Genomic DNA, 13,096 nt, shown 5'->3' on the forward strand with positions numbered 1-13,096 from the left:
TCTTTTGTTCTCAATTTTTTTTTAAAGTCGTCAATCTAGTTACTGCAAGGTAAAGGTAAAGGTTCCCTTGCTTGAAAGCCGGTTGAGTCCGACTCTAGGGTCGCGGTGCTCATCTCGGTTTCAAAGCCGAAGAGCCAGCACTGTCCGAAGACGTTTCCGTGGTCATGTGGCCGGCATTACTAAACTCTGCCTTTATTTATTTAATCCATTTATAGTCCCACCTTTCTTCCCAAATCGGCTTACGTCGCCCTCCTCGCCTCCGTTTTACCATCACAACACCGCTGTGAGGTGGGTTAGGTCGAGACAGTGTGACTGACTCAAGGTCACCCAGCAAGTTTCCATGCCACGAGTGTGGATTCGAACCTGGGCGTCCCAGACACTAGTCCGACAATCTCATCCACTACAGGACACTAGCTGGGTACAGTTTGAGAATCAGTTGGGTATAGTGGTTAGGAGCAGAAAGTGGTGAATCGAGCTTCCAAGAAGAGTGACCTCCGCAGCTCACATGGTGCAACCAACATAAAGGCCCCGCTTTTGTTCACAGAGAGCCAGTTTGGTGTCATGGTTAGGAGCACGAACTCTAATCTGGGAGAACCGGGTTCGATCCCCCACTCCTCCACATGCAGCTGCCGGTGTAACCTTGGGTCGGTCACAAGTTCTCTCAGAGCTATTCTCTCAGGAGCAGTTCTCGAGAGAGCTCTCTCAGCCCCACCTACCTCACAGGGTGTCTGTTGTGGTGAGGGGAAGGGGATTGTAAGCTGCTCTGAGACTCCTTTGGGTAGCGATGGGTGGGGTATAAATCCAATCTCCTCCTCCTCCTCCTCTTCTTTCTTGTTTTCTTCTTCTTTTACATGGACTACTACTACTAATTATTATTATCGTATGGCAGTGTGTGTCATATAGCCAGGAGATCCTAAGATTGGCTGGCAACCAGAAGTTCTAGCTGTTTTAGTGTTACACACCACTAGGTGGCGAGCTAGATGTGTTTTTAAGCCAAGGGACACTTCAGAGGTGGTTTGCCATTGCCTGCCTCTGCGTCACAACCCTGGTATTACTTGGAGGTCACCCATCCAAATACTAGTCAGGGCTGACTGTGCTTCGCTTCCGAGATCTCATAAGATCAGGCTAGCCTGGGCTATCCAGGTAAGGGTACATGGACTACAGAACTGCTCTCTCAAAGAGGCAGTCTAACCTGTACTCTGACTTCGTTTCCCTGCAATTAGACAGCCCCTTCTTTTTAAACTAGGAAGCAAGCGACTACATTCAGAAAGTTCTGAAGCGAATCAACAGAGAACCGGGAAAGAAGCCCTGAGTGAAAAAGCCCCATCTTCCCAGAGGTCCTCGGCCCGAGAGGAATGCAGCCCCTATTGCTCACGAGCTGGAACGTCACCAACTGACCTTGTTGGCATTCAACACTTTGTGGAGCTCTTCGTGGCTCTGCTGAGTTATCAACACACTCTCGGCCGACGTGATGCAGCCGCTGCAAGCCAAGCAGTCGTTGAGGGTGATTTTGGCTTTTTCGAGCTTCTGCGATTCTCCGTCCTGAAAGGGAGGCGGGAGAGACGGGCCTGTAAACATCGGCAAAAGTTCCCACCGGCAGCCATTCCAGGAGTCCCTCTCCCAATTACGCTGGGAGGGGGGGTTTGGGGGGGGAGTTCTGAGCCATGGAACACCACTGGCAGAATCCCAGGTGCTAGACTGGTGCTGCAAGAATGCTGGCTCAAAAGCGTCACAGGGTACGGCTCCCATAACGCTGGGCTCAACAGAGAGCGGAATGATCGCGCTGACTTTTTTCTTTTGAGGAAAAGCATTCCTAACTACTACAACTTTTTGACTAACAGTGAAATCCCACGCAGAGTCACTCCAGTCCAAACCTACCGAGACCAATGGACTTAGACTGGAATAACTCTGCGTAGGATGCTTCCGTAGAACTAAAAATGGCTGACCTCTGTTTTCCAAACTCCCTCCTGTCCCAGATGTTGGCCAGGGTCACAGCTTGGGATCAAGAGCTGGCTACTTCAACCCGATTCTCTCACTCTTAGACGGGGGCAGAGGGAGAAAGGCCTTACCTCGTTCACTTGGAAGTAACTCCCATCGTTTTCAATACGGATCTTGGCCCCCGCTTTCCCAGGCTTCTTGTCAACTTTGACAGGTTTGATGCAATCCTGGAAGGCAAACGAGGGTTCGTTACCGAACAAGAGGCAGACGGAGAGAGAGCATCAGTGCTGAATAATGTGCGGCACAAACAAAGATAAAGAGGGAAAGACAGCCGCTTTTGTGATGGTCTCATTGTGCAGTTCAAAAGCAAGAAATTGCAAGTAGATAAATAGGTACCACTTCAGTAGGAAGGTAACAGCGTTCCGTGTGCCTTGGTGTTTAGTCATGCCGGCCACATGACCACGGAAACCTCTTCAGACAGCGCTGGCTCTTCGGCTTTGAAACGGAGATGAGCACCGCAACCCTAGAGTCGGATTCAACTGGCTTTCGAGCAAGGGACACCTTTACCGTTACTTTTTACATCGTGATCTGCTCACAGACAAGGACCCAAATTCCTGTGTTGTTGGGAAACATAGCTGCTGTCCCTGAGAAGCTCAAGAAAACAGATTTCCTACTAAAAGCCCACCAAGATTTACCCAAGGCAGAACCTTTTGTAGACTGCAGTCTGTGAAAGGTTCCATCACAACAAGCGTGACACAAGAGCTCCCATTCGGAAAAATTCCAAAAATTAGCACAAAGCAGCACGGCTGTACACATGCTCAGGGGCCAGTCATACACTCTCCAGCTGACTTCACCTCGCAGGGTTGCTGTTTCAAGAACAAAATGGGAAAGAGAACAATGGAAGACGCTTTGGGTCCCCATTACAGAGGAAAACTGGGTAGGAAAGCAAATAAATACGTTAATAAAATGATTAACAGGCCTGCTCCAGAGGGTTTTTGTCCCAGACATCACCCAAGGCCGGACCCAGCAGCAGGCAGCTTCAGCCCCAAGCCCTGCCCACTTCTGCAACGTGGGGACAAACGGCCTTCCTTGCAGGGCTGCTGTGCGGCTGCCAGAGGCGACTCCAAACGCTCCAAGCACAAATATTAGCTAATAAAAGCAACACTCATTATTAATAATGCCACCCCCACCCCTTCTCTGCGCACCTGCGAGGGCCCGATATAGTCGTCCAGGTCCGTCAGCTGCAGGACCCCACTAAAGGGGGAGACAGTCGCCGCCATCTTGGGCGCTCCACTGCGCCTCCGCCGTAAAGCGCCGTCGGGAGAGCGCCACACTGCCGCAAAAGGCTGCCGGCGCCCCCTGGAGGGCGACGCCGCTGCGTTGGCCGGCGCAGCAGCTGGAGGACTGAGGGAGGGCCGAGGCGGACGCTTTATCTCATGCCATCTCTATGGTGACTCTAGGTATTTCCTGCCTTTGAGTGATAGGTGCCGCCGCCTGGGGGCGGGACTTCCTGTTTTTTTGATACTGGGGAGGAAAGGGCAAAGCGGGCGGGGGCGCACAACAGCCCGGCAGGGTAGGATCGCGTGGCCATTCCCAATGTAGCAGGGGCTTGAGAGGGAGAGATTAGGGCATTGCTGCGAGGAAGAAGCTCCTGCGCTCTTTGGACTCCAGAAAAGTCTGGAGCTGGGATAAATGTTGCTACTCCTTTAGGGGTCACTGGACTCCGGGACCCCCGTTTAGTTTTGCTGCACTGGACTCGCATTGGCGACCTCTCGGATTTGCAAGGAAGCAGCCGTGGGACACAGTTTTGGGGGGAGGGATTTTACAACAGCCCTGCCACACAGTGCCCATGCCATCTAAGGTTGGCAACCTCCAGGGGACACCTGGAGATCTGCTATTACAGGGGATCGCTTGACGACCAAGATCAGCTCCCATGGAGAAAACAAAAACTGAGCCGCCTTGAGCCAGCGTGTCCGGCAAGGCGGGATATAAATAGAAATAATAAATCAATTAAAAATACATGACTATCAAAATTGATCCTCTAAGTCTAAATTAGTGAGAGAGAGAGATTGGATTTATACCCCACCCTTCACTGCCTCAAGGAGTCTCAGAGCAGCTTACAAACTCCTTTCCCTCCCCCTCCCCACAACAGACACCCTGTGAGGCAGGCGGGGCTGAGAGAACTCTTTCGAGGACTGCTCTTTCAAGAACAGCTTTGAAAGAACTTGTCACTGACCCAAGGTCACACCAGCAGCTGCATGCGGAGACGTGGGGAATCAAACCCGGTTCTCCCAGATTAGAGTTAGCCAACTCTTAACCACTACACCAAACTGGCTCTCACCCGCACTTTGCCCTCTGAGGAAATCAATTTCCCTTTGAAGCACTAGATGGTAGCAGAAAGCCGCTCTTTGTTTTCAGGCCTGAGTAAACCACATCCACACGGGTCTCTTTCTCTGTGCACTGCAGGACTTTCACAGGTCGTGGGTGATATTGGCTGTGCCAGTCCCCAAACCGGCCCTTGTTACTTGGAGTTTACCACCAGCCACTAGCATGGAAGAGAAAGAGCTACGGATCTACCAAGGGACTTTGATGCCAACATCCAGGGAAAGTGAGCATCTCTCTTTTGAGCTGCGGAGTGCCTGTCGAGGGTCGTGAACTCTGACCCCAGCATCTTGCCCGAAATCTGCTTGCAAGACTTTTCGATTTGGGCTGCCTGGTAGCTCAAATCCCACAAGGGTCACACCACTGCAGGAAACAAATTCTCTCTATTGATGCTGTGGATCGCTGAGGTAAATCTGCGATCCTTTAAAACACTTTCCCATTGGTATCTCACACCCCAGAAATTGGCTCACATGATTCCATCTAGCAGTCCAATGTGCTGGGGAAAACGTGGTAACTATGGGAGCCAGTTTGGTGTAGTGGTTAAGCGCGCGGACCCTAATCTGGGAGAACGGGGTTTGATTCCTGTTCCTCCACTTGCACCTGCTGGATGACCTTGGGCAAGCCATAGTTCTCTCAGAGCAGTTTCTGTCAGAGCTCTCTCAGCCCCGCCTACCTCACAGGGTGTCTGTTGTGGGGAGGGGAAGGGAAAGGAGTTTGTAAGCCGCTCTGAGACTCCTTTGGGTAGTGAAGGGCGGGGTATAAATCCAATCTCCGCTTCTTCCACTGTTAGGTCTACTGTCCCAAAATTATTCCCTTCTGGGAATCAGTACTAAAACAGATCAAATTCGTCAAGCATCTAGACACTCCTATTACACCGGAAACCCTGTTTTTGAATGAAGTGGCTTCAAGGAGTTGTTCTTCCTCTAACATGGAAAGGGTCTCTCTTTTGCTCTCTGCTGCTAAGATTTGGAAGGGTGGGCTCCTCGGCCTGTAAAATGTGCCAGAAAGACCGCTTATGGGGAGGGGGGCAATTGGGTTCAGAGAAGGACCTGGCGCGGCAAAGCTCACGAGCCCCGCTCTCTTTCCAATCAGAATCGCCACTTCCCCAAAAGTGTTTCCCAGGTCAAGGAGAGCCGTCAGAATTACAGAGCCAGTTTGGTATCGTGGTTAAGTGTGCGAACTCTAACCTGGGAGAACCGGGTTTGATTCCCCACTCCTCCACTTGCACCTGCTGAATGACCTTGGGCAAGCTACAGCTCTCTCAGGGAAGGGAAAGGAGTTTGTAAGCCGCTCTGAGACTCCAAGTGAAATGTGGGGTATAAATCCAGTCGCCTCGTCCTCCTTCTCCTTCTTCCAAGATGCATTTCTAGCGCATTCTTCGGCCCTCAACAGCCAAACAGGTGAGTTCAGCGTGGGAGAACAGGAGACGTTTCCCCGCCTTGGCAAGGCACCTTCCAAAAACTCCCGATCGAAGAAACAGATGCGCACCGGCCGGGTCGGCGCCCCTTCGGAAATCCACGGACACCCCCCTCTGCCGGCAAAAGTTTAAACAAACCCCTTGTGATATTGTGAGCGTCTCAAGGATCTGTGATACGATTGGTGCTTTCCGACACATTCCCGGGAACTGTTCCCTCTGGCTCTGGGGTTCCGAGGTGGACTGCTTCTGAACATGGAGGTTCCTCTTAGTCACCATGGCTTGTAGTCACTGATAGACCTCTTCCCCATAATAATAATACACCATATCTGGGGTTACGCCTGGATCTACCAGTCTAGCTGCGGGGTGTCAAATATGCGGCCCTGGGGCCGGATGAGGCCCCTGGACAGCTTCCCTCAGGCCCGCAGTGGAACTGGCCATCTCCTGCTTCCAGTTCTCCTGCTGCTGCTGCATCATAGCTTGCTTCACCAGACTCTCTCAATCGCTCAGCCATTTCATGTTTCCCCCCTGGGTCCCAGACTCAGAACTCTGAGCATGAGATTTCTGTGGTGAATGTCAATCAATCAAAAGTAGATTTGCAGCTTACAGAGCGAATGTTTTAAGCATGTTTTTATTTTAAGTAAAAGAGAAACCCTTTGTGTTTGTGTCCTTTATAAAGTGTATATCTCCGCTACCTGGCGTTACATTTTATGGCACACATGGCCCGGCCCAACAAGGTCTCATTTATGTCAGATCCGGCGCTCATAACAAATGAGTTCGACACCCCTGGTCTAGCTCATTCATGGCGGTAGGCAATAAGTCATGGGCTTTCGGTATTCATGATTTCTCTCAGGCCCACGTTTCGATACCTGCAACCAGAAAGGGGGGGATGGATGGGAAATCGAGGCCCTGCATGACAAACCACCAAGGTCAGTTCCCCCTGGAGAAAATGTTTTGAAGGGTGGACATTATGGCCTTCTAACCTACTGAGGTCTCACCCCTCCCCAAATCCTGCCCTCCCCAGACTCCACCCTTCAGGAATTTCCCCAAGCCGGAGCCGGCAACTCCAGTTGGTTTTAAACAAACGTGTTTATCGCTGTAAACGTTGACACAGTAACTTCGCCCTCCGCGGACCAAAGCGGCTACTTGCTTTTAGAAGGCCATCAATCAAGTCCCTGTTTTTGTCTGTCCTCTATTACAGCCACACACCTGGATTTAAAAAAAATAAAAATAGCCTCCACTATTGAATAAGCACCGTGCCAATTCAAATGTGCCCGATTCAGACTAGGCCGCGGCCAAGTCAGGTTCTTGTGGCCTGGCGTGCCAACTGGCAGCCGCAGCCTGGATTTCTATGGCTTCTGGGAGAAACTGGGACGGGTCTGCGGGGAGGGCGAGGTGGCATTTCACGGACTTTGATCGGCGGTGAAGTCGGGCCCCTGGCTCGCTCTTAGGGCTCCAGCTCTCCAAGGACGCGGGGTACCCAATTAAAGACTCCCCCTTCTCACGCTCGGCTCCGGGCAGGGGCCGCGGCGCAGGTCCCGCGGGTTACTCCGAGCCACGAGACGTCTTTCCTAATGGCCTCCCCGCTGAATTCTAAATTTCAGTCTCAGCCTCTAAATTTTCATTAGGGCCAGTCGCACGGGGAGGGGATGATGGATTAGATTTTAAGTTGGAACGCCTCCAGATGAAATTAAAGCGCTTCTTTCTTTCTCTCCTGACCCCCCACCCCCCAAAAAAAACCTTTTTTAAAAAAGGGGAGGGAGGAAACCTCCCAACCCTTTTGCTTTTTCCTCCTGCGGTGCCCTCAATACCAGGTTTCAAGCGACGCTTGTTCTTTTTAAACTGAGCTGCTGGCACACGGCTTGCTTCCCTGCCCCTCTCGGAAGATGCCACGGTCTAGACGCTGGCACGCCGGAGGGGGAAAAAATCGGGCTTGCCAGTTGGGAGGCGAAACGGGCTTGCCAATTCAACTGAAGGAGGCACTCGGCTAAGCCTCTGTGTGGTTTTCAGGGGGCAACAGTGCTTTGTCTCTGGATGGACAATTTACCTGCAAACAGGGGAAACCGTCAAGCACTGCCTCTCGCTCTTTGCTAATCGGCACGGGCCACGATCCAAGCAGGAAGGCCTTCTGTGCAGGCCTCCGATGAAAGAAACGAGCGCTCCCGGCCTCTCTCTCTCTCTCTCTCTCTCTCTGCCTTCTGCACGCATTTGCACGCACGTAGGGCCTTCGCTCTCTTCCTTCTCCATTATCCCCCACCCTATTCTTCTCATTGGCTCCCCCCCCTCCGCCGTCCACTCCGTCTTCTTCCACCTCCCCAATTTCCTGGCATCCCCCTTTTCCCCTCCACTCCTTCATCCTCCCTCTTTCCGTCTGCCTGGCACAATCCTTTGAACGCACTGAATCTCTCCAGATTGTAGACAGATGAGACAATCGCTTTCTGGGTACTCCTCCTTCCACGTGACCGACGAGGCCGTGGCGGATTTTCTCTCCAGACGAGCCACTACTGTTTCAAATTGCCAGCTCTTTCTTTTGATAAGTTCGTACGTCCACGGTTGCGCCTCTCGGCCGGTAGATTTCTCTAACAGATGTTACTTCTTCTCAGGCCGAGGAAAAGATTATGGGTGGCTCAGGACGGGGCTTAAAGGCCGCTCACGATGCTTTTAGGGTGTCATCAAGGGAGGAGGAGGAGCGGCAAGGCCAATGGAGAAAGAGCCGGTGCGGCCGGCGTGATTTGCACCCGTGTCAGCTCCCCGAAATTAAATTCCGAAGGGATTTATCCAGCAACGGCTTGGGGTCAACCCTTGGCCCCTTTCCCTTTGTGTTTCTGCGCCTCATACTGATATGGAGCCAAAAGGTTGTGTCTGGCACAAAGACGTAGAAGAAGAGAAGAAGAAGAGATTGGATTTATACCCCGCCCTTCACTTGGAGTCTCAGAGCGGCTGACAAACTCCTTCCCCTTCCCCTCCCCACAACAGACACCCTGTGAGGTGGGTGGGGCTGAGAGAACTCTGACACAAACTGCTCTTTTTCAAGGACAGCTGTGCCAGAGCTTGTGACTGACCCAAGGTCACATCAGCAGGTGCAAGTGGAGGAGTGGGGAATCAAACCCGGTTCTCCCAGATTAGAGTCCGCACACTTAACCACTACACCAAACCACTACACCAAACGTAAAGATTTTCTCGGTTTTTCAAGTCGTTTGCCACCTTTTTGGTGTCTGCCTTGAGTTCTCCTGACGTTAGGAGTATCTTCCGGATAACAGACAAGAACAGACTTTGGCGGTGCCTATCATCAGCTGACACAGAAGGAGAAGGAAGAAGAAGAATTGGTTTTGAGTCTCAGAGCGGCTTACAATCTCCTTCCCTCCCTCTCCCCACAACAGACACCCTGTGAGGCTGAGAGAGCTCTTTCGAGAACTGCTCTTGAGAGAACAGCTCTGAGAGAACTTGTAACTGGCCCAAGGTCACCCAGCTGCCTTCATGTGGAGGAGTGGGGAATCAAACCCGGTTCTCCAGATTAGAGTCGTGCTGCTTTTAACCACTACACCAAACTGGCTCTAGAGTGTCCTTTGGACATGAGGACAGAATAGAGACTTGCTCCAAAGGGGCTGGTTGCCAACCTCCAGCTGGAGCCTGGACATCTCCCAGAATGACACGTGATCTCTGGACTGCAGAGGTCGAGTCCACTGGAGGGAACTGCTGCTTTGGAGAGTGGACTCTGTGGGATTATAGCCCACTTTGCTTCCCTCCCCAAATCCCACCCTACCCATGCTCCATCCCAAAACTCCAGGAATCTTCCAACCCAGAGCTGGCAACCCCACCACCCCACAGATTCGCCCCACCCCACCCCGGTGCTTCTGCAGAATGACAGCCATCTTTGTCCCTTATTTCACCTAAGAGCTTTCTGGGGATGACTGCCGTTTGCGCCAATGTCTAAAAGGACAGAAAGGGGCCAATCGAGCTTCCAAGAGGAGTGACCTCCACAGCGGACGTGGTGCAACGAACAAAAAGGCCCCGCTTCTGTTCACAGAGAGCCAGTTTGGTGTGGTGGTTAGGAGCGCGGACTCTAATCTGGGAGATTCCCAACTCCGCCACATGCAGCTGCTGGTGTGACCTTGGGTCAGTCACAAGTTCTCTCAGGGCTGTTCTCTCAGGAGCAGTTCTCGAGAGAGCGCTCTCAGCCCCGCCGACCTCACAGGGGGTGTCTGTTGTGGGGAGGGGGAGGGAAAGGACGTGAGCAAAAATTCCACTTTGTGAGCTACTGGCATTAAAGTTCTGAGCAAGTGATTTAGCTACTGCATCAATTAGTTTGTTCTGGAGCCATCCTTCCTGAGCTAAGACAAAAATGTGTGATCTGGAAGCTAAAAAACTGTGAGCTAGCTCACACTAACTCAGCTTAGAGGGAACACTGCTCACAGGGTGTCTGTTGTGGGGAGGGGAAGGGAAGGGAGATTGTAAGCTGCTCTGAGACTCCTTTTACATGGACTACTACTACTAATTATTATTATCGTATGGCAGTGTGTGTCATATAGTTCTCTCAGGGCTGTTCTCTCAGGAGCAGTTCTCTCAGGAGCAGTCCTCGAAAGAGCTCTCTCAGCCCCACCCACCTCCCAGGGTGTCTGTTGTGGGGAGGGGGAGGGAAGGGAGATTGTAAGCCGCTCTGAGACTCCTTCAGGGAGTGAAGGGCGGGGTATAAATCCAATCTCTTCTTCTCTTCTATCTAGAGTTGCCAGCTCTGGGTTGGGAAATTCCTGGAGATTTGGGGAAAGTGGGGGGTTGGGGGAGAGGAAGGAGCTCAGTGGAGATGTGATGCCACAGAGCCCCCCCCCCCTGAAGCCACCGTTTCCTCCAGGGGAACTGATCTCCATCGTCGAGAGATCATTTGTAATTCTGGGAGAACTCCAGGTCCCACCTGGAGGCTGGCAACCGTTCAACTAGCATAGCCTTGGTTTAGGAACTGAGAAGGAGGGGCATGAAACTTCGGAAAACTGCAGTGAGCTTGCATGGACAGAGAAATCTAAAAGGCCACCCTTCAGCCACAACTTAAGAAGGAAGAAAAAGAAGAAGTTGGATTTATACCCCGCCCTTCACTACCTGAAGGAGTCTCAGAGCAGTTTACAATCCCCTTTCCCTTCCCCTCCCCACAACAGACACCCTGTGAGGTAGGCGGGGCCGAGAGAGCTCTTGCAAGGACTGCCCTCGAGAGAACAGCTCTGAGAGAACTTGTGACTGACCCAAGGTCACCCCAGCAGCTGCATGTGGAGGAGTGGGGAATCAAACCTGGTTCTCCCAGATTAGAGTCCATGCTCCTAACCTCTACACCAAAGTGGCTCCAAAAGGACACACTGACACCTTAGGATCTGGAACCAGAACATCTTCACTGCCTTCGCAAAAAGAGAGGCCGTTTATAGGCAGGCAGGGGCCAATGAACTTAATACTTGCATGCTTCCAAGGCTGAATATTTTAGTGCCTGCAAACCAAAATTCTACAGATTGGGGAACACATGCTTGGTGTTTTGAAGAACTCCCTCTTGGTGGCTTGGAATGAGACTCGACGACACCCAGCGCTCGAATGTCGACTTTCACCGGGCGCTGCGTGCTGTGCGTCCAGGATGGCGTTGCCAAGAAGCAACAGTTAGAGGACAGTTAGATGTGGGACCAACCAGAAACGAATAGCGAACCCTCTGGAGGTAACCAACCTCTGAAAAGAGGACGGAAGCCTCATCAGTTTGGGACCCTTCCCCCAGCCATGGCGGAACGCCAAGACCGACAGAGAACCATCGACACGCTCCAATCGGCACACCTCGGCTTCCCCGCTCCAAGTCTTCACGCCCACAGCCGGGCGAGAGTCCAGTGATATTTTGGGACAGGTCTCCCAGCACATTCCAGAGGCGATTTGGAAAGGAAAAGAAAGGGCGGGGAAAGAGGTGTAACCGGGATGGAACTAACGCGTTGTCCAGAAACAAAAAACCTCCAGAGGTGTGCTTGCCAGTTCCGCCACTTCAGGTGGGAAACTACGAGCTCAGAAAGGAAATTCAGAAGGATGCTGGCCTTGGACTGCCAACCGTCTAAACAGTCCGGGAATGGTTTCCTAAACAGGCTTGCAAATGGGTCACCGACAGGAGGGAAACCCATGGTGCGGGAGCTACAGAGGAGACAGGTCGTCATTCCAAATGGTACACTTAAGAGAATGTTCTCTGGTTTCCAAAAAGGGATCTGACAAATGTGTTCATGGTTCTTACAGAGGTCCCACTCTAGCCAAAAAGGAGCAGAAAGCAGAGGGCCGTTGAAACCAAACAGCTGAGCAGCAGGGATCTCTCCACCGCTCAGCTGTTTGGTTTAAATGGCTCCCAGCCATTTAAACCACTGCTTTCTGCTCCCAGTGAAAAGCCGCAGACAGCAGAAAGCAGGGGTTTGAAATGGCCCCCAGCCATTTAAACCAAAGAGCTGAGCCATTTAAACCAAACAGATGAGCCATTTAAACCAAATAGCTGAGCCATTTAAACCAAACAGTTGTTTTTTGTGAAGAGCAGAAAGCAGGGGTTTAAACCCCTGCTTTCTGCTGTTCACGAACCACCACGAACTGCATTGAAATTCGTAAAAGTTCTTGGCGGTTCTTCAGTTCACGAATATCGCTTCACGAACCATGAACTGGAGTTATACCCCACCCTTCACTATCCAAAGGCGTCTCAGAGCAGCTTACAATCTCCTTTCCCTTCCCCTCCCCACAACATACACCCAGTGAGGTAGGTGGGGCTGAGAGAGCTCTTTCAAGGACTGCTCTTGAGAGAACAGCTCTGAGAGAACTTGTCACTGACACAAGGCCACCCCAGCAGCTGCATGTGGAGGAGTGGGGAATCAACCCCACGCTCCTAACCACCACACCAAACGAGATGGAAGAGAAGGGGCCCAAGTGTGGAAGCCCCCGTCGCTGGGAATCGCTAAATGGAGCCTCCATGGCTGCAGGCAGTGTACCTCATTTGGAAAGGGAGAAAAAGACAGGAGCCTCCATAGCTACAGGCAGTGTACCCCATTTGGGAAGGGAGAAAAAGACAGATTAAGTACACGGGGGGGAAATAGGGGGGGAATGAAAAGACTGAAAGAAAATAGAAGCAAAGGAGATGGAGAGAAGCTCTGGCTTAACTCTAAAGCCATTTCTCTTTCACTCAATTTCTGCTGTCTTCCCGCAGGGAAAACCTCCGTGCAGAGTTTCCAAGCCTTTAATGAAGACCAGGCCTGGCGTTACCTCTCAGGGCCCTGATTCACAGTGATCATCCATAAATATTGCTTTTAGAGCCGTTTTTCAGGAAGGGACAGGTCGTCCCTCTCCTCCTCCTCCTCCTCCTCCTCCTCCTCCTCCTCCTCC

At 51.9% G+C, this 13,096-nt stretch overlaps 1 protein-coding gene across 1 annotated transcript in view; it reads right to left on the bottom strand.

Annotated features, from left to right (window-relative positions):
- The window catches only part of NARFL (nuclear prelamin A recognition factor-like), a 13,309-nt gene extending 10,087 nt beyond the window's left edge, over window positions 1-3,222 (bottom strand). The window contains exons 1-3 of the mRNA XM_015429290.1: window positions 3,144-3,222; window positions 2,070-2,165; window positions 1,399-1,542 (exon numbers count right to left, since the gene is read on the bottom strand). Coding sequence (XP_015284776.1) covers window positions 1,399-1,542; window positions 2,070-2,165; window positions 3,144-3,218 — 315 coding nt within the window. The 5' untranslated portion in view covers window positions 3,219-3,222. The remainder of the gene's footprint in view (window positions 1-1,398; window positions 1,543-2,069; window positions 2,166-3,143) is intronic.
- Between the last annotated feature and the right edge of the window lie 9,874 nt (window positions 3,223-13,096).

This window comes from Gekko japonicus, unplaced genomic scaffold (assembly GCF_001447785.1).
Source record: "Gekko japonicus isolate JY-2015 unplaced genomic scaffold, Gekko_japonicus_V1.1 scaffold4518, whole genome shotgun sequence".
Lineage (NCBI taxonomy): Eukaryota > Metazoa > Chordata > Lepidosauria > Squamata > Gekkonidae > Gekko > Gekko japonicus.